Source organism: Cnephaeus nilssonii, assembly GCF_951640355.1.
Source record: "Cnephaeus nilssonii genome assembly, chromosome: 14".
Taxonomy (NCBI): Eukaryota; Metazoa; Chordata; class Mammalia; order Chiroptera; family Vespertilionidae; genus Cnephaeus; species Cnephaeus nilssonii.
The window spans coordinates 16,612,686-16,634,929 of NC_137085.1; the positions used below are offsets into that span (position 1 = coordinate 16,612,686).

General features: G+C 42.1%; 1 protein-coding gene across 1 annotated transcript; it reads left to right on the top strand.

Moving 5' to 3' along the window:
• Nucleotides 1-13,499: 13,499 nt before the first annotated feature.
• Nucleotides 13,500-14,441, top strand: LOC307111069 (olfactory receptor 1J4-like; the record flags this gene model as incomplete). The annotated part of the gene is made up of 1 exon (XM_079790772.1): nt 13,500-14,441. The coding sequence occupies one exon, from the start codon at nt 13,500-13,502 to the stop codon at nt 14,439-14,441; it is 942 nt and encodes a 313-aa protein (XP_079646898.1).
• Nucleotides 14,442-22,244: the final 7,803 nt, after the last annotated feature.

Sequence of the window (22,244 nt, forward strand, 5' to 3'; positions counted from 1 at the left end):
CTCATGCACTGTTGGTGGGACTATAGATTAGTGCAGCCACTGTGGGAAACAGCATGGAGTTTCCACACAAAAATTTAAAGATGGAACTGTCTTATAACCCAGCAATTCCACTTTTGAGAATATATCCAAAGAAACCAGAAATACTAGTTTGAAAGAATATATGCACCCCTTTGTTCATTGCAGCATTATTTACAATAGCCCAGATTTGGAAGCAACCCAAGTACCCATCCATAGATGAGTGGATAAAAAGCTGTGGTACATCTACACAATGACTACTACTCAGCAGTAAAAAAGAAGGGAATCTTACCTTTTGGGACAGCATGGATGGACCTGAAGAGTATTATGCTTAGTTAAATAAGCCAGAGAAAGACAAGTACCATATGATTTCTAATGAACCAAATCAGTTATTTATGTCTTTATGTTTAAAGGGGGGAGGGGTTATTATGAGCTGCACATATTTGGATCTTGCTTTTTATCCATTTTGAGCATCTGTGACTTTTAATTTGGGTTTTCAAATAGCTTAATTCCATGTGATTATTGATAGGATTTGGTTTGAATCTATTATATAGGTATTTGTCTTCTATTTGTCTCATCTGTCTTTTTGTACATTTTTCTCTTCATCTCTGCCTTATTTTGGAATAATGGAGGCATCTTTTATGGTTCCACTTTATCTCCACTTTGTGAATGATTAGCTTGGTATATTCTTTGGTTGTTTTGGAGGTTACTGTAAACATTTTTACTGTATCACACTGTAATTCAAGAAATACTACACTACTTCTAGCATACGCAACTTACAATGTAGACTTCCATTTCCACTCTCCTAAACTTTGTGGTATTGTCCTATTCATTTTACTACTGCACTTGTTATAAACTCCACTATAGATTTATTATTTTAGATTTAAACACCTAAATATATATTTAATGTGACTTAAAATTAAGAGCATTTGTTTTATATTTATCTACATGTGTACTGTTTCTGATATTCTTCAACTATATTTTAATTTAATATAGTTTTATTCTGCCTGAAGGCCTTTCTTTACATGTTTTCTGTTGATGAATATTTTCAGCTCTTTTACATCAGGAAGTCTTTATTTCACCTTCTTTACCTCTTCATACTCTAAAAGATGTTGTTTCATTATCTTCTGGCTTGAATTCCTTGCAATGAGAAATATGATGTTATTCTTATCTTTCTTTAAAATGTACCCTTTTTCCTGAGTGTGCACTCAAGGTTTTCCTTTATCATTGGTTTCAGTTTCACTGAAAGTTTTTATTTATTTATTTATTTTTAATTTCTTTATTAATTAAGGTATTACATGTGTCCTTATTCCCCCATTGCCCTCCCAACCCCCCCATTCATGCCCTTACCCCCCTGTGGTCTGTGTCCATTGGTTAGGATTATATGCATGCATACAAGTCCTTTGGTGGATCTCTCCTCCTTACCCCCACCCTCCCCTACCTTCCCTGAGGTTTGACGTTCTGATGGATGTTTCTCTGTCTCTGGATCTGTTTTTGTACATCAGTTTATGTTGTTCATTATTTTCCATAAATGAGTGAGATCATGTGATATTTATCTTTCTCTGCCTGGCTTATTTCACTTAGCATAATGCTTTCCAGCTCCATCCATGTTGTTGCAAATGCTAAGAACTCCTTTTTTACTGCAGCGTAGTACTCCATTGTGTAGATGTACCACAGTTTTTTAATCCACTCATCTGCTGATGGGCACTTAGGCTGCTTCCAAATCTTAGCTATGGTGAATTGTGCTGAAACCCACTTTATTGAAGTATGATCAACTATAAAAAGTTGTATCTATTTAATATATATAACTTGAGAGGTTTAGAGATAAGAATACACCTGTGAAATCAACACCACAATATAGTCCATAAACATATCCACCCTCCACAAATATCAGCAAACCAAATTCTACAACACTTAGAGGACCATATACCATGATCAAGTGGGATTTATTCCAGGGCTTCAAAGGATGGTTCAACATCTGCAAATCAATCAGTGTGATTATTAACAAATTATTGGCACATTAACAAAATGAAAGATAAAAATCACATGACCATCTCAATAGAGGCAAAAAAAAAGCATTTGACAAAATTCCACATCCACTTTTGATTTTTTAAAAACTCAACTAAGTGGTTATAAGAGGGATAATAGTTCAACATAATAAAGGCCATATATGAAAGGTCCACAACTGACATCATACTCAATGGTGAAAAGCTGGAAATTTTTCTTCTATGATTAGGAACAATATGAGGATGCCCACTTTGGCCATTTTTATTCAACATGGTATGGTTTGGCAGTCCTATGAACAATTAGGCAAGAAAAAGAAATAAAGGGCATCACATCAGAAAGGAGAACATAAAACTCTCACTGTTTGCAGATGACATGATTGGATATATAGAAAGCCCTAAAATTTTCACCAAAATTCTGTTCAAACTAATAAATTCAGTAAAGTTTCAGGATACAAAATCAATATACAAAAGTCCAATAAAAAATCTAATAACAAACTATCAGAAAGAGAAAGTAAGAAAATATCCTATTTACAATTTCAACAAAAAGAATAAAATACCTAGGAATAAATTTAACAGGTCAAAGACCTGTACACTAAAAATTCTAAGAAATTAATGAAACAAACTAAAGAAGATATAAATGAACAGAAAGATATCCCATGCTCATGGATTAGAAGAATTAATATTGTTAAAATATTCATATAGTCCAAAGCAATCTACAAATTTTTAAAAATATATATTTTTATTGATTTCAGAGAGGAAAGGAAAGGGAGAGAGGGATAGAAACATCAATGATGAGAGAAAATCATTGATCGGCTGCCTCCGGCACACCCCACACTGGTGATAGAGCCCGCAACCTGGGCATGTGCCCTAACTGGGAATCGAACCGTGACTGCCTGGTTCATAGGCTGATGCTCAACCATTGAGCCATGCAAGCAATCTACAGATTTAATGCAGATTTAATTATTAAAATTCCAATAGCAATTTCCACAGAACTAGAACAAATAACCTAAAAATTTACATGGAACCACACAAAAAATCTGAATAGCCAAAGAAACATTGAGAAAGAAAAACAAAGCTGGAGGTATCACACACCCTAATTTCCAAAATATATTACAAAGCTATAGTAATCAGTATTGGCATAAAAGCAGACACATGGATCAATGGTACAGAATATAGCCCATAAATAAACCCATGTATATATGGTTAATTAATTTACAACAAGGAAGCAAGAATATACTATGTGGAAAGGACACTCTCTTCAATAAATGGCATTGGACAGCCACATGCAAAAGAGTGAAATTGGACCACTGTCTTACACCATACACAAAAATTAACAAAAAATGCAGACACTATGGAAAACAGTATGGCGTTTCCTTTAAAAAAAAAAATAGAACCAGCATATATTCCAGCAATTCCACTTCTGGGTATTTATCAAAGAATATGAAAATACTAATTTGAAAAGATATATGCACCCTTGTGTTCACTGCAGTATTGTTTATAAAATAGCCAAGATATAGAAACAACTTAAGTGTCCATGGATGGTGAGTGGATAAAGAAATGCAATACAAGAGTAACAAATTTGACAGTAAAATAGTAGTCAAGTTTTCAGGCAAATTTAAATTGGCTAGTTGAAACAAGCAAATATTCTAGAAAAATTAATTGTACTGGACAAAAAGGTGTTCCTAAAGTGTTAACTAAAATTTTTATTGGTACTTCATCTCATGATAAAATTGTGCACCATGTAATGTCCCTAAAACAGTAATACTATAGAGCAAAAAATTAAAATGTAAAAGCCATCAAGACTACATTATAAAATTTTCAAAAGCCTCCTAACATTTAAATCAAAAAAGGAGGGTATAGTAGAAGAATATCATGTAAGGAAAAATAACCTGTAAGTAAATTACATCTAGAAAATTAATACTTTAGAAAATTAATTGTAAGGCTAAAAGCAGGACACCCATGAAAAACACACAAGGTGTCAAAACAAGCCAGAGGAAAATCATTTGGGCAAAAAATGAAATAGGATCCCAAGTCAAATTTATAGAAAATATTCCTTTATTAACTTTTGGTCGAGAATATGTTTGTATATTTTCAGAAAACAACTCCGAGACCATGTGGATTCCAGCAACAGAGAGGAATCGACAGGACTACTCCAGCCATGAAGACAGAAGAGAAGCAGTCCAGAGATGGAAGACGCTGACTTGGTCTTCCCATACTAGCAGTTAGCAGCTGTGCATCACTGCAGGTTGCCCAGGACCAAACCAGAGAAAGTCGGACCTGCATTACCACCATTTCTCCACCATCCAGAACTGTAATGTCAGTGCTGATATGTACACATAAGGAACTGTTGGACATTGTAATTGGGTCTCAAAAGAACTGTTGGCCCAGAAAGAAACTCACTACAGACTGATTCATTTCCTATCACCATAACCATTATTGCTTGTCTCATTTTCGGTTCTTATAAGTGTATTTCTTTTTTTTTTTTAATATACTTTTATTGATTTTTTACAGAGAGGAAGGAGGAGGGATAGAGAGCTAGAAACATCGATGAGAGAGAAACATGGATCAGCTGCCTCCTGCACACCCCCTACCGGGGATGTGCCCGCAACCAAGGTACATGCCCTTGACCGGAATCGAACCTGGGACCCTTGAGTCCGCAGGCCGACGCTCTATCCACTGAGCCAAACCGGTTTCGGCTATAAGTGTATTTCTAATAGCACATGATCTCACTCATCTAGTGGAAATAATGAACAACATAGACTGATGAACAAGAACAGACCCAGAAACAAGGAGGCACGGATCAGACTGTCGGGCCTCAGAGGGAGGGTAGGGGAGGGTGGGGGTAAAGGGGAGAGATCAACCAAAGGACTTGTGTGCAAGCATATGCGCCTAACCAGCGGTTGGGGACAACAGGGGAGTGGGGGCATGTGTGGGGAGGGGTGTGGGATGGGAATGGGGGCATGAGGACAAATATGTGATACCTTAATCAATAAAGAAATTTAAAAAAAAGAAATGCAATACAAATATATATGTGTATGTATTATATGCCATATATAAAATATACATACATTGAAATAGTATCTTACCTTATAATAGAGAAACATGCAAATTGACCGCACCTCCGCTATGCCCACGATTGGGCCGGCAGGAGGCTGGGGGCGGGACTCCGGGTGGCATATCCGCCGTTGAGAAGTTCAAGATGGCGGTGCCAAGTGGCCGGGCCCATGCCGCTCCCGGGGGTGCCTGGGGCGATCCGCACCCTGGGGGGGCGTGGCCGGGCCCATCAGCACCCCGGGGGGGGCGTGGCCGGACCCATGCCGCTGCTCCCGGGGGTGCCTGAGGCCATCGGCACCCCAGGGGGGCGTGGCCAGACCCATGCCGCCACTCCCCGAGGTGCCTGGGGCGATCGGCACCCTGGGGGGGCGTGGCCGGACCCATGCCGCCGCTCCCGGGGGTGCCTGAAGCGATCGGCACCCGGGGGGGGGGGCGTGGCCGGACCCATGCCGCCGCTCCGGGGTGTGCCTGGGGCGATCGGCACCCCGGGGGGCGTGGCTGGGCCCATGCCACCGCTCTGGGGGGTGCCTGGGGCGATCGGCACCCCGGGGGGCGTGGCCGGGCCCATCGGCACCCCGGGGGGGCGTAGCCGGGCCCATTCAGCCGCTCCTGGGGGTGCCTGGGGCGATCGGCACCCCAGGGGGGGCGTGGCCCGGCCCCTCCCGCCGCTCCCAGGGGTCCCAGGGGCCGAGGCTTTCCGGGCCTTGGGCACCAGCGGGGAGCCTGCACCGATCGCAGGAAACCACTGGGGGTCGGCTCCTGTGATCGGTAGCAGGGACGCTGGGTGCGGCGAGCCCAAGGCCAGGAAAGCCTGGGGCGGAGGCTTTCCCGGCCTTGGGCACCAGTGGGCAGCCTGCACGGATCGCAGGAAACCACTGGGGGTCGGCTCCTTCGATCCTTAGCAAGGATGTTGGGTGCCGCTGAGCCCAAGGCCACCGCCCGGGGCCAAGCCCCGACCCTGAAAAAGGCAGAAGGCGGTGGCCACAGCCAAGGCCTGGGTCCCTGGTGCCGGCAGAAAACTGGTGCAGGCAGCCAGGTGAATGAAGGTCTATTGCACGAAGATTCAGGTGAATGAAGGTCTATTGCACGAAGATTTTATTCTTATTATGGTGAAACTAGTAGCCCGCTACTAGTTTCACCATAATAAGAATAAAATCTTGGCTTTTGCAACAACATAGATGGACCTTGAGGGCATTGTGCTAAGTGAATTAAGTCAGATAGAGAAAGACAAACTCTGTATGATCTCATTTATATGTGAAATTAAGGGAAAAATATGCACATAGGCACAGAGAATAGATTGGTGGGGGCAGGAGGTAGGGTGTGGGCAAGATGGGTGAAAGGGGGTCAAAAGGCACAATCTTCCAATTATAAAATGAATATGTCATGGGGATGTAATGTATATAACAATGACTATGTTAATAATAACTGTATTACATATTTGGAAATTGCTAAGAGAGTAGATTTTTAAAGTTCTCATCACAAGAAAAAGAACTATGGTAATGGATGTAAACTAGATTTATTGTGGTGATCATTTAATAACATATACAATTAACCAAATCATTATGTTGTACATCTGAAACAAATATAATGTTATATGTCAATTATACCTCATTTTAAAAATTTCATTAAATAAACAAATATGATAAAGAAAATTTATTGAAATATCTTTTAAAAAAAACAGATTTCATAGTAACATTTTAAAGATTTTTAAGGAGATGATTAATGTTATTCACTCTTATTCCCAACCAAAGCCTTGATATTAGTAGGAAAACTTGTGGTGTTAAGCATTTAATTCATATTGTAACGTTATAATCCTTACAAAGTAGTTCTGTCATGATTCTCCGCCGTGGTTACATTATGGACACATGAGATAAAGAGAAATGTTTTTATTTAGGGCACTCAGAGGCACTCTGATGCTTGTCCTTATTTAAGGCTTTGGGTTTTATTTGTTTGTTCATACTGTTTGGACAGCCTGAATCAGCTATCCCACCAATCACACTGTATTTTTGTTGCTGTCTCACATCTCTATGCCATAGTATGCTATCTCCCAATGCTTTGCTCCATCTCTATTCCATATCCAGCCACCACCGGTGATAATTTCAGCAATCAGAATGCTAACATATCACAGAGATCAGCAGTCTCCTATTCCCTTCTCATTGTCAAAAATGTGATTCGGGTGCTCTTTCAAATACATGAGCAACCCAATCCCAGAATCCTGTTTTTAGAATCTATATCAAGGGCAATGCACAGTATCAATTATTATATTATGCAGGGTCCTGACAGCAAACAATTACACACTCAGATGTTGAGAAGCAATTACCATCCATAGTTCTGAACACAAGCATTGTCAGAATACGCATGAGAGTTCTAACTGTGAGCAGAGACCGCTTCAGGTTAGCTATGGCTATAGGTAGAGAAATGTAGACAAAGCAAATGTAGACAAAGCAAACCCTAGCCTGGTGGGGAAAAGGGAATTTTGACCTCAGGTCTCCTCTCTGACCTAACAAGAACCAGAGGCCCAGGAATTTAGAAACAAGAAAACCCTAGGGTTTAAATAATGCTGAAAAAGAGTGAATGAACCTAAAAATTACTGTGTTTTAGAAGATGGAATATATATATATATATATATATATATATATATATATATATATATATATATATCTCCAAAAATTCAAAGAAAAGGAGGAAAGTCCTTGGTAGTAGTGTTAAATGATTTCACATGAAATGTAAAACCATTGAAAGCAAATGAAAAAAAGGGAAATGCTCAGAAGGAATTGTTACAATCTACTGCATAAATAATATCTGCTATAAACTGAATGTCTGTGTCCCCGCCCCACATAAAAACAAAAATTCACATGTTGAAAACTATCCCCCAATGTGATGATATTTGGACTGGAGGTAATTAGGGCACAATATTGGAGCCCTCATGGATGGGATTAGTGCCCTTATGAAAGAGACACAAGAGAGCTCCTTTGCCCCTCCTGCCATCTGAGGGCATGAGAAGCAAGAAGACAGCTATCTATGAAGTAAGAAGCTAGCCCAAGCCAAACACCAACTATGCCAGTACCTTGAATGTAAACTTCTTAGTCTCCAGAACTGTGACAAATAAATTTCTGACCTTTGTAAGACCACAATCTATGGTATTTTGTTGTTGTTGCAGCCCAAACAGAATAAGACAGGTACCCTGTGAATCTCCATCCAGATGCCCCTACAAGTACCCATTCAACTCCTGAAGGGCATCTTGGTTGCTTCCAACTTTTGACAATTACTGCATGAATAAAGCTGCTATTAAACACCTGTGTGTTGGTTTTTGTGTGGACTCTAGATCCTTGCCAGTTTTTGGTGTCAGTGTTTTGGGTTATGACTAAGGTTTTACCCACCTTGGTTTATAGGAAGGGAGCTGATCTATTGACTACATCAATTATTAAGCCCCTTCTATGTGTGCAGACATGTGTTAGGCAGTTAGGCAGGGAGAAATATCAATTAAAGCTCTCTTTCTTTGGCATGCCTACAACTTTTGGGGTAAAGTAAATGAGCCACATTATATTTGGGGGCTGAGCCTGGCCAGCGTGGCCCAGTGGTTGACCATCAACCTATGAAGCAGGAGGTCACGGTTCTATTCCAAGTCAGGGCACAAAGCCAGATTGTGGGCTCAGTCCCCAGTGTGGGGTGTGCAGGAAGCATCTGATCAATGATTCACTCTTTTCATTGATGTTTCTATCTCTCTCTCCTTCTCCCTTCCTCTCCTAAATCAATAAAAATATTTTTTTTAAAGTCCAAGGTATATTTGGGGCAGATATTTGTTTCAATATTGATATTTTGGGAATCTTTTTATATTGAGAGAGAGCTTTAAACAAGATCTAGAATATCATGAATTTTTGAGAGGTGGAGAGTGTCTGAGGCAGCCAACGCATCAGTTACAGTGGTGGCAACTATGACTGTAGGCTGACATTGAGAATGATTATGGCCAAATGTGGATTTCATACATTAGTCAATTTTTCTGTGGATTTAATAAACTATTTGGTGGAGTGTGAAGTTTCCCCTTCAGATAATAAAAGGTTAATGAAAATATTCCCATTCTAATGAACTATTTTAATTCATATCTCATCTTCTCAGGACACCTACATTGACCACCCTATTAATTCTTAATTGCTTCTTGTCCTTTTTGTACCCCTTCCCAGCTTTGTTTTACTCCATGACTCCTTTCACCAACTGCCATGTCATGGATTTTACTATTGTGATTTTTACGGTTTTGTTCTGTTGTGTATTGATTGGTTTTATTTTTTGTTTACTTCCTCTCCATAAAATGTAGCTCTACCAGATGATGTATTTCTATTTTATTCATTGCTGTGCTCCCTCAGCTTAGACTGTCACATTTAAGAAGTCTTTAATAACTATTTATAAAAAAAGAACAAATAAATTAATTAATTCACTTAATTTCCCAATGCTTATTAAGTGCCCTGTCATTATTGGTGATATGCCCTAATATTTATTGGACATTTGCATGTATTAGGCACTGTGATAAGAACTCTAATAAGCATTGTCTCATTTAATTCTTACAATAACCTCATAAGGAAGGTACTATTCTTATCACTTTACACTTAAAGGCTCTGAATGCTGTAGAATTGAATTAAATTGTTCAGGAGCTCACAGTAAGTGGCAGAGTTCAAATTCAATTCAAGACCCTATAGACTCCATCCTTTCATTCTCCTACCATTTGAGTGATGCCCAGCCCCTGCCCTCCAGGTGCCTTTGCAGGTAGCAGGGAGACCTGCTGAGCTTCAGAGGAGGCTTGTGCAGGAGCTACAAGAGCCTTGCTTATGATAAAGGAACAGGCTTACTCTACAATCATGTATAATTGAGAAGCCCAGATTGACCTTGGCTTCTCCTGCCACCCACCTGGAACTACCAGATTAGATAGAAAGGAGCCCAGAGCGCTCATTTCAGAGAAAATCGGAGACACTGCTTTCAGAGACTGCAGTGGCTCAGCCCCTCTGGCCCTTGTACAGGCTCCTCCCCAAGAGGCCAGCAGTAATTTGTTCAATTAGTTCACGTTGGCTGTTTCTCTATTGAAGATCCTAGGTGTCTTCTCCCCCGTGTCTTCTTTCTGCTATAAATAAACCACTCTTCCCCATTGTTCTGTTGCTGATAAACAGACAAGCAAATTTTGAAAGTCCTTGGGCCATGGAGGCTGCATCTTGTCCTATGGCTCCCCAGTCTCTTGGACAGAAAGTGAAGACTAAGGAAACAGCGCAGAGCAGAAGGTATTTGAGATTATCAAAGACTAGCATAGGTTAGAATGGGCCAGGATTCTGCCCCTACAAACATGTGTGTGGGAACATGAGACTAGGTATGTGTTCTGTATATTTCTATCTGTGTCACTGACACACATGGACAGTCTCCACCTGGATGTGCACTGATCAGGCCAGGCTGGAAATCTTTGAGCAATGCGTGTGCTTCAGTGGTTATGTCTATGCTGTCTGTGTGCTGTTTGTGTGATTCTGTATGTTGTGATCTGAATATCTGTGACTATCTGTAAGTGCCTATATGTATGTGCTTCTATTATATGTTATCCTTAAGTTCTTTGTATGACTGTGTATTGTGAGCATTTTGCGCATATGATTATTTATGAACTTGTCTGAAACAGTTCTGTGCCATTGCCATTTTCATCTAGGACATACATTTATCAGGAAGAAAAAAACAGCAAATCATCCTTCAACAATATGTGTGCTGGGTGTGTGGGTGAGAGAAAGAGAGCAAGAGAGCGAGAGAGCAAGAGATGGAGAGAGAGAGAGAGAGAGAGAGAGAGAGAGAGAGAGAGAGAGAGAGAGAGAGAGAGAGAGAATGAATAGAGAAACTGAGCATATGTATAGAAGTGTGTATATTGTTTTTAACAAACTCACACCTCTACTAATTTGGGTTTGAGTAGAAGAGATAGGGAGAAAGTAGAAAGTAAAGGCTTGAAACTCTAAGAGCATGTGTGTGTGTGTGGGGGGGGGGGTCTGTATATTTGCCCATATATGAAATAGTCTCCCTTTCTGATGTTCCTTTGGACTCAAGACCAGAACGTAGACAGGCACTTACAAACTGGATCCACATTAAGCCCTATTGGGGCCATTGGACTATATGGGTTGAATGTTCCAGTATTGCCCCAGTGCCCTGGGTTCATATTTCTTACTCTGGCCTTTAGCATTACCCATATTTATACTTAGGGAACATGGCAGCCTCATTAAGTATCCTGGTTCGGGTGCCCTCGAAATCTGCTAGTTGTCCTCCAATAGCTTTGTGGCTTACATTGATCTCTCTGAGGCCAGAACCTTAAACATAAATGAATAATAATAGTGCCTGTACATACTGCTGGCAACAGTTTAATACATGTCAGACACACAGTAAGCAACCAGTCACTGAGTCCAGTGTATACCCTTCTTCAGATGGAGGCTGACTTTCCTGACTGCCCATCCAGGTAGCTCCACATGAGAGAATACACTGTGTCAGCTGGGACAGCAGGCCTGTGCCAAAATCCTCTCAAACCTTAGTTTACGGCTTCATCACTGAGCACAGGTCACACTACCATTTACACACAAGATGAAGGTTCCCTTCCCACTGACAGGCTCCCTGACACCGCAGCGCCATGCCTGCACACATCAGGTTTTCTGGTCCCCCAGCACCCCCACATCACCTCCAGAGAAGCCAGAACTCTTAGTTGATGTCTCACCCAGCAATTGTCAATGAGCAGCGAGGCCTAGTAAGAGGTGAGGTCACCAACTTCCTCCTACTGTCCCATTGTCCCTGAGAATCACCCTAGTCTGGAACAAGAATCTACTATCAGATGTGAATTCCCATGTCTTATGTCAGTTTCCTCTTCCAGGCATCATAAAATATGGGTATTTTAACTCTATCAGCCACTCCCCTGCAAAGAAATGGGAAGTGACTGTTTCTAATGAGAAGAGCATTGGGAGACTTCTCTTTGACATCAAATTCTATGACCAAACACACTGTGTAAGTGACTTCACTTCTCAGGTTAGTAGAATGAAAAAAGAAAAGTCTCTGTCTTCTCTCCTTCTCAGACACAAAATGTATATTGACTGCTTGTAGTTGAAAGTATGTGAAAGCTGTTTGCAAACTATAGGCTGTAGGCATATAAATGGCTGTAGGAATGATTGATTGGCAGACATCTGAGCTGGTGATTAAGGTAATATTGAGCATAGAGATCCTCTTTCAAACACTGAAATAACATGCCTCAAAGGCCTGACTATGTTGATTAAATACAGTGAGATAGATCATGTTCAATAGGAGCTTAGACAATAAAATAGACACAATGGAAAAAAATGAAGACTAGTGGTTACTGGCCATATATATGATGATGAGCTGATTTATTAACATTTCTTAGTTTCAGCATGCTTGCATGTGCACACATGCACACACATAAACTACATAAATATATATATATATGCAAAAATCCCTTCCTTTTGCCTTCCATAGAGTTGAATACATGTTCAACAAATGTCAATTACATTAAGATTGACATAGGGAAATAGTCACATTAATCAGGTAAATATTAACTCTAATAGGCATCACCAATCTTATAGCATCTATCAGTTCTCAGGTCCCTAGGTGCCTTACTGAAATCTCAGATATGAGCTAATTGATTCACTTAAGATAGACTCAAAGAAATGACCAAAAGTAGGTAAAGAAAAATATTTTAATCCAAATTAAACAAATTTATAGATTAACACAACTTTTAGATCAGCCACCTTCTCCTTTCTAATGCCCACCTCAAATTTCTGGTATATCAGATTCCTAAAGATCAACCCAATATTTAAAAAACAACAGCCAAGATTTATCTGGACACTCACACTTGCCTGAAGATGTCAAATGACATAGCTGTGCCCTTACTACCTAAAGAACTCTGCTATAATATCGCAACTCTCATGGGATCATTTAATTATTCTACAAACCCTATGGATGGAATTATCATGCTTATTTGATAAAGATTAAAAATCAGGCTAGAAGGTAAGCTGTTGAAACCAGCTAGAAAGTGGTGGAGTCAGAACCCACTAGAAGTCTAGATTCAGATACTCAGAACCAGTTCATGAAGAGGCGATTCCTTAAAATGTGAGCTCCTAGAAGGAAGGGACTTTATCTGATTTTCTCCAGAAAACAGTTCAGTGTCTAACATGTTAGATAAATAAATAAATTTCATCTGGTTTACACTGAAGGGCATTTTGTGGACCACTGGATGTCTGATGGCTCCCTCTTTATCTCCCTACGATGTGAGAGCGAGGATTCCGGCAATAGCATGTGAGAAATACCTGAGGAATTTCTCCATAGAAAACAGATAACCCAACAGTGTTGGCCATTATCACTATTTATCATCTGAGACATTTCTAATATTCCTTCAATCTATGCAAAAAGAAGGGCAGCATGAGAAGGGAGAACCAGAGCAGCGTGTCCGAGTTCCTCCTCCTGGGGCTCCCCATCCCGCCAGGGCAGCAGGGCGTGTTCTTCACCCTGTTCCTGGGCATGTACCTGGCCACGGTGCTGGGCAACCTGCTCATCATCCTGCTCATCAGGCTGGACTCCCGCCTGCACACGCCCATGTACTTCTTCCTCAGCCACTTGGCCTTCTCTGACGTCTCCTTCTCATCTGTCATTGTCCCTAAGATGCTCATGGACATGCAGACTCAGGATCAATCCATTTCCCATCCAGAGTGTGCAACACAGATGTACTTTTTCATATTTTTTGGTAGTTTTGATACCCTTCTCCTTGGAGTGATGGCATATGACAGGTATGTGGCCATCTGTCAGCCTCTACATTACACCACCATCATGAGGGAGGAGCTGTGCATGTTTCTGTTGGCTGGATCTTGGCTCCTCTCCGGTGGCATTGCCCTGTCCCACACCATCCTCCTGGCTCAATTATCCTTCTGTGCTGACAACATTATCCCTCACTTCTTTTGTGACCTCGCTGCCCTGCTTAAGCTCTCATGCTCTGACATCTCCCTCAATGAAATTTTTATCTTTGCTACTGGGGGATTGATCACTATCCTGTCATTTACTGGGATTCTGGTCTCTTACATCCGCATTGGGGTATCCATCCTGAGGATCCCCACTACCAAAGGGATCTGCAAAGCCTTGTCCACCTGTGGCTCCCACCTCTCCGTGGTGTTTCTATTCTATGGAACAACTATGGCTCTGTACATTTTCCCATCATCAAGCAACTCCAATGACAAAGACATAATTGCCTCAGTGATGTACACAGTGGTGACCCCCATGCTGAACCCCTTCATCTATAGTCTGAGGAACAGAGACATGAAGGGGGCCATGGGGAAACTTTTCAGGAAGGAGATCCTTTTCTCCAAGTGACAATTACTTCTCCTTCTCAATTCTTTTTTTGTTTTGTTTTTTGTTTTGTTTTTGTTTTTGTTTTGTTTTTTAAATAAATCTTTATTTTTCAGATTATTACAATTGTTTCTCCTTTTTTTCCCCCATATCTCCCTATCACCCGGTTCCCTCCCCCCCCACCCCCCGTTGTCCTTATCCATAGGTGTATGATTTTTGTCCAGTCTCTTCCCATACCCCCCACACAGACATCCCTTTCCCCCTGAGAATTATCAATCCACTCCCATTCTATGCCTCTGATTCTATTATGTTCACCAGTTTATTCTGTTCCTCAGATTTTGAATTCACTTGATTTTTAGAATCACTTGTTGATAGATATGTATTTGTTGTTCATAATTTTTATCTTTACTTTTTTCTTCTTTTTCCTCTTTTTAAAGAATACCTTTCAGCATTTCATATAATACTGGTTTGGTGGTGATGAACTCCTTTAGCTTTTTCTTATCTGTGAAGCTCTTTATCTCCTTCAATTCTGAATGATAACTTTGCTGGGTAGAGTAGTCTTGGTTGTAGGTTCTTGCTATTCATCACTTTGAATATTTCTTGCCATTCCCGTCTGGCCTGCATAGTGTCTGTTGAGAAATCAGCTGACAGTCGTATGGGTGCTCCCTTGTAGGTAACTAACTGTTTTTCTCTTGCTGCTTGTAAGATTCTCTGTCTTTTGCCCTTGGCATTTTAATTATGATGTGTCTTGGTGTGGTCCTCTTTGGATTCCTCTTGTTTGGGGTTCTATGCGCTTCCTGAACCTGTAAGTCTATTTCTTTAACCAGGTGGGGGAAGTTTTCTGTCATTATTTCTTCAAATAGGTTTTCAGTATCTTGCTCTCTCTCTTCTGGCACCCCAAAAATTCGGATATTGGTACACTTAAAGCCATCCCGGAGGCTCCTTATGCTATCCTCACACTTTTGGATTCTTCTTTCTTTCCACCTCTCTGGTTGGGTGTTTTTTTCTTCCTCATATTCCAGATCTTTGGTTTGACTCTTTGGGTGCAGTGGTCTACTCTGTATATTCTTTATTTCAGACAGTGTATGCATAATTTCTGACTGGTCCTTTTCCATTTTTTTGGTATTCTCATTTAGGTCCTTGAAGGTCTCTTCAAGTTTCTCAGCGGTTTTTAGAAGATTCTTGAGTAACCTTATAAATATGGTTCTGAACACTGTGTCATCCATTAGTTTGCTTTCATCTATCTCTCCTACTTGTGACATACTTGAATGTCTCCACATTTTGGCTGCCTCCCTGTGTTGATGGAGTGGCTTTGTGTGGTCGGTGACCTATAGGGGCCGGTAGCTCAGCTTTCCCAATCACCCTAGGTGGTCGCTCTTGGTACACCCCTTTGTGGGCTGAGTGGAAAGTCTTGGTGTAGTTAAAAGCCCTGATTGCTGTTGGTACACTGGGAGGAATTGACGTCCGATCCAATTCGTTGTGAGGGCCTGCTGTGTCTATAACGGAAGAATTGCTGTGCTGGAGACACAGTAGGGCTTTGGTGCTCACTGAGTCTGCCTCTTGAATGTGTCCCTTATGAGAGTGGTTGAAATCTGGTGTCGTCCACACCGACAGAAAAGTCACTCTCACTCTCCGACCAATGGCCGAGAGTCCCGTAGGCGTCTGGGTCCCCCGCGTGTCCCCAGAAACTGGAGTTCAGAGTGGTTGGGATTGTTGGTATCACTTGCGGGAATTGATCTCCAAGCCAGTTGGCTGTGAGGATCAGCAGTGTATCTGCTGGGAGAGCTTCTGTGCTCAGCTTGGATGAGGCAGAGTCTCAGGGTGGCGCAGACAAGCTTTGGTTTCCCGTCTGCTCCGTTCTAAGAGGGGCAGTTTCTCCGTGCCCGAATTAATGGCTGCGCGCTTCTGAGAGAAGGCAGCTTTTGAGCCTCTCCCGCTGCCTAACAGACCAGTTTCTCCCCTGCTGGGGCTGGATTTCAGTGCAGACCAGAGGTTTTGTTTTTCTCCCGAACGAGAAATCCAGCCACTGGGAGGGCTGTGCTCAGCTAGGATGGGGCGGAGTCTCAGAATGGCGCAGACAAATTTGGTTTCCGTCAGCACCGCCCTAAGAGGGTCGGTTTCTCTATGCCCTAATCAATGGCTGCACGCCTCTGAGAGAAGGCAGCTTTCGAGCCTCTCCCGCTGCCAAACAGACCAGTTTCTCCCCGACCGCAGCTGGATTTCAGTGCAGTCGGGAGGTTTTGTTTTTCCCCCAAACGAGAAAACTAGCCACGCAGGTTCTGCTGCCCTCCCTCTCAGCGCGCTGCGAGCAAGCCTGCCGCGTATTCAGCCGCCCGCCCTTTCCGCGCTCACGGATCTCCACACCTCCACAGCTCCTGAGGCTCAGCGTCCCCCTCTCTTTTTTTCTCTAGTTGTAGGTTTTCCACTCTGCCAGCTTTCCGGTGGTTCTGGACAGTGTGCGCTCTGTTTTCCAGTTGTAGTTTCAAAATTGTTGTGGTAGGCAACAGTGAGGTGTTTACCTTATGCCGCCATCTTGGTTTCTCCTCATTCTCAATTCTTAGTTCACCAAAAGTCACTGTGGAAAACTATGCAGGGGATTATCCTTGCTACTGACACACCCATCTCAGCTCCATGTTTCAGTAACCTGTTTTGACTGTTATTACTGTTTGCTTCTGATGAACCCACTCGCTTCCTATAGGCACAGACTCACCAACTGTGCTCTTTGAACCAACTTCTCTTTGCTTTAGCTTTTTATTTTTTGTCTCTGTATGCTTCCATAAGCCTTGGCATTTGATACATACAATAGCACCATTATCTCAGTTGTCTTTAAAGCACCCAATTTCTTTTAAGTCAGGAGTAGAAATTATCATCCTTTAAAATTACAGGAAATACTGTAAAATTATTTCCTGTAATTTTAAAGGATGATAATTGCTACTACCATAACTTACTAACCACAAAGCTATTAGCAATGCCTATTGCACTGCTCCAATGGCTTCTTAACTAGTTTCATCAAAACCTTTTGTGTTCACTCCAATATTTTCTCCACATAGCAAAGAGTGGGATTTTAAGTGCAAATTTGATTATTTCATTGTCTCAATCTCATTTCTCTTTGAGCTCCCTAATTAGTAAATCAAATTTCTTAACATTGCCAGGTCCCTGCCTAGTCCTCTTCTATCTCATATTCTACTCTCCTCCCTCACTTTATTCCAGATATACTGGTCATCTCTCTTTCCCTTAAACATACCATGTTGTATTCTGCCTGAGGCATTTGCCCATGTTGGTTTATCAAACCAACCCCCATAATATAGCTTATTCCTGCTCATTCTTTAGATATCTTAACTATCACCTTTGATTCTGATACCTTGGAAACTAGATTATGTTCTTCATTATACAATTCTATAGTACTCAGTGCTCAGACCACTAGTAATTATTTAATTACATGTTTCTTCTGCTGCTAAAATATAAACGTTGTGAAGGAGGGAATAGTGATTGTGTTGTTAATTGTTGTGTCCTCAGTACCTCGCATATTGTAAAACTGTTGGAAATAAATTACATGTATCAATAATAAAAATAAAATAAATAAAATAAAATTACAGTATTTCCTTATATTAATGAATAGACCAAAAAAATCTTGTTTTGATACATATTTCCTCTTTAATGTAAAAGAAATTTTGACTGCAAATGTATTTGGTGTTTAAATTTGTTAGGCATTCTTATAAACTGTATCCTCTCATTCTTGAAGTTGAAGAATATGGAAAATGTCTAATGTGATGTGGTTTGGAAACTTTTGTAGTGTTTATGTGGATATCTCATGTGAGTTTGTATCAATACTTGTGTAACTCAGTGGTGTAGATCAGTGGTCGGCAAACTGCGGCTCGCGAGCCACATGCGGCTCTTTGGCCCCTTGAGTGTGGCTCTTCCACAAAATACCACGGCCTGGGCGAGTCTATTTTGAAGAAGTGGCGTTAGAAGTTTAAGTTTAAAAAATTTGGCTCTCAAAAGAAATTTCAATCGTTGTACTGTTGATATTTGGCTCTGTTAACTAATGAGTTTGCCGACCACTGGTGTAGATAATTCGAACACTTGAAATGGCTGCATAAGAATTAATCATAATCCATATGTCAGCAATGGGATCCTTAGTTCCACCCTCAATTTGTCAAACATGTTTTTCCAGATCTAGGAATCTCAATTTAACTCCAAAGTTTAAGGTAAGGACATTCAGAATGCTGGCTTACTGAATGGAGCAGCTGACTAATTAAACGCTTCTTACGGTTTCCTAAAATCTAAACACAATACAAAACTTCTGCCAGATTACTCTTATGTGAGGCTGAGGTTGAGGTCATTTAAATTAAGCGATTAAGAGCAACACATGTAACTGAATCAAGATGCATGTCCTGAAAATAAACATCTACACCTACACTGGGGATTGCTATAGATAACTGATATGGAGGAAAATTCTGCCAAAACTTTGCAAATAACTGAAAGAACTTCATATCCTTGGGAGCCCTGTAGATAATGCAATGTGGACCAAACATAAGGAATCATCCCTTGAGGAAGCGATGGAATAGGGCAGATGTAACTCTGATCTCCAGTCATTTGGATGGTGACTGGATGGGAAAAGCTTACTCTTCCAAGGGAATCTGCTCTGAAAAACAAAGATGGAGAAAAATAATATTTCTACGTTAAATTCTGCTGTGAAATACATTTGTGTGGAAAGGCATCCCTGTTGTGAAATTGTGTTAATTAAGATAATGAGAAGTGGTCTCAAAGAAGATGTCTCTGATGGCTGAGGGGACCCCTGCTTCTTTCTTATTTCTCTTATTTTTAATAAATCTTTATTGCTGAAAGTATTACATATGTCCCTTTTTTCCTTTTCATTTACAGTTTTATTGACATACTAGAGACCCGGTTCACAAAATTTGTGCACGGGGGGTGGGGAGTGGAGGAGGGTGTCCCTCTGTCCAGCCTGCACCCTCTCCAATCTGGGACCCCTCCAGGGATGTCCAACTTCCCATTTAAGCCCGATCCTGGTTTGATGAGGCCTAAACGGGCAGTCGGACATCCTTCTCACAATCCAGGACTGCTGGCTCCCAACCACTTCTGCTTGCCAACCTGATTACCCCCTAACCACTCCCCTCCCAGCCTGATTGATGCCTAGCTGGTCGCCTGCCAGCCCGCTAGCCCCTACCTACCCTCCCCTGCTGGCCTGGTCACCCCTAACTGCCCTCTCCTGCCAGCCTGGTTGCCCCTAATTGTCCTCCCATGCAAGCCTGGTCGCCCCCAACTGCCCTCCCCTGCTGGTCCAGTCACCCCTAACTTCCCTCTTTGCCATCCTGGCCGCCCCTAACTGCCCTACCCTGCCGGCCAGATTGCCCCTAACTGATCTACCCTGCTGGCCAGGACACCCATAACTGCCCCCCTTGCTGGCCTGTTCTCCCCTAACTGCTCTCTCCTGCTGGCCTGGTTACCCCCAACTGCCCTCCCCTGCAGGCCTGGTTCCCCCCAACTGCCCTCCCCTGCAGGCCTGGTCCCCCCCCCAACTGCCCTCCCCTACAGGCCTGGGTCCCCCCCAACTTCCCTCCCCTACAGGCTTGGGTCCCCCACAACGGTCCTCCCCTGCAGGCCTGATCACCCCCAACTGCCCTCCCTTGCAGGCCTGGTCCCTCCCAACTACCCTCCCCTGCTGGCCTGATCGCCCACAACTGCCCTCCCTTGCAGGCCTGGTCCCTTCCAACTGCCCTCCCCTGCTGGCCATCATTGAGGGTGGGGAAGTCAATTAGCATATTCCCTCCTTATTGGCTGTGGGTGCTGCCATATTTGAGGGCGGGCAGTCAATTGGCATATTCCCTCTTTATTGGCTGTGGGGGCTGCCGTTTTTGAGGGTGGGGCAGTCAATTAGAATATTTCTGGTCGAGCAGAAAATGGCGACGGAATAAACAGACGTGTTCCAAGCCTTGTCCCAGAGCAGAAAGAAAGAACAGCTGAGGGTCTCACGGGGAGTGTTTGTTGGCAAATTAAGGGACAGCTAAACTCCAGGATTAGGTGGGGGTCTGCTGGACGGGGTTCCCCTGACCGGGCAGCACCCACTGCTGCTGGGTCCCCTACCGGAGCTACAGGTTCGGATGCGGAGACCGTGCCATCTTGAAGGGGAAAGTGGATCTTTTTTTTTTTTTTTTACTTTTTTTTTTTATTGAGGTATTATATGTGTACATATCTTACCATTCCCCCCCCACCCCATGCCCATACATGCCCTCACCCCCCAGAGTTTTGCGTCCATTGGTTATGCTTATATGCATGCATACAAGTCCTTCGTTTGATTTCTTATCTCCCCCACCTCTCCCTAACTTTCCCCCTGTAATTTGAAAGTCTGTTTGTTGCTTTACTGTCTCTGTATCTATCTTTTTGTTCATCAGTTTATAATGTTCTTTATTATCCATAAATGAGTGAGATCATGTGGTATTTTTCTTTCATTGACTGGCTTATTTCACTTAGTATAATATTCTCCAATTCCATCCAGGTTGCTGCAAATGATGAGAATTCCTTCTTTTTTATGGCAGCATAGTATTCCATTGTGTAGATGTACCACAGTTTTCTCCTGAAAATCCACAACTGCGGCAACCACTGAACAGCTGTGAGCCCCATAACACCGGTCCCCAATTGGCACAAACACACGGATTCAAAGGAGCTCTTCACTCTATCACAGAAAGGTCAGATTTCACCTGGGATAGGTGAGGTCTCTGGTCCCCGCAGGAGAGAGAAACGCATGCTTTGCGGGAACTGGAGTACCGGGGAAGTCTGTGCCTAGAAAAATCCATGGCTGTGGGGGCTGGTGTGATCTGTGAATGCAGAAGGGGGTCCTCAGAGCTGCTAACAGAAGGGATCTCTAAAAAGCAACCTATTTTGATCTGACGTGGAGGGAAGACTAAGAATTTCAAAGGTGTGCTGGCTGCTTAGACTTGCGTGCAGACCCATTGTTCGCACACTTGGGCTTTTTCCTCTTCAAATCCTTGCTTCTGATGACTAAGCCCAATACATAGGATCACCAAGTTGGGGACACCCTGGGAGACTGCAGGGGAAAGTTGTTTTTCTGGAACCTGGGGATCGGAGCAGGGAGTAACCATAGGAGAGCCAGCTCTGAGGCAGCCCACTCCCACAAACCGGTATTGAGTGCCACAGGGAAAGAAGGATCTAAACACAGCCTAGACAGGCCAAATAGATCCAGAAGTCAATCCAGACACACTGCCACCCAGGGGCTGAATCACAAATTGACTCTTGTGTAATCAAAAATAAAGGAATATGAGAAATTTAGACACCGCCTGCTTAAAAATCAGGACTGGCTTACAACACTGAAGAGCAGTGGAATGCAAGGAACTGCAATACTGTCCGGACTGGGAAATAGGTGTGCCAAACAGAACAATAAAGGAAGTGAATAACCTTCACTACTGCACATTTTATTTTTTTGTTTTCATTTTTTGCATCTTTTACTTAAGAAACTAATTTTTTTCTTTTTTCCTCACTTGATTTTACCTTTTTAATTATTATATTTTTATTTTCAATCAGTATTATTACTACTACAATTTTACCTTTTTTTAAGTGTCATTTTATTTTCTCTTTATTTTACTTTGGGATTAGTGTTCTACATTCTATTTTCATCTTTCCTTTAGCATTGTTTTACTCTATATCAACTCTACCTCTATGCCATCACTCTCTTCCTAACCTTTCCCCTTTTGGTGTCCTGTTTATCTTATCCCTTTCCTGCTTTAGATTTTCCCTATTCTTTCTGTTTACCCCCTGTTATATATATTCTTTCACCCTATTTATATATAT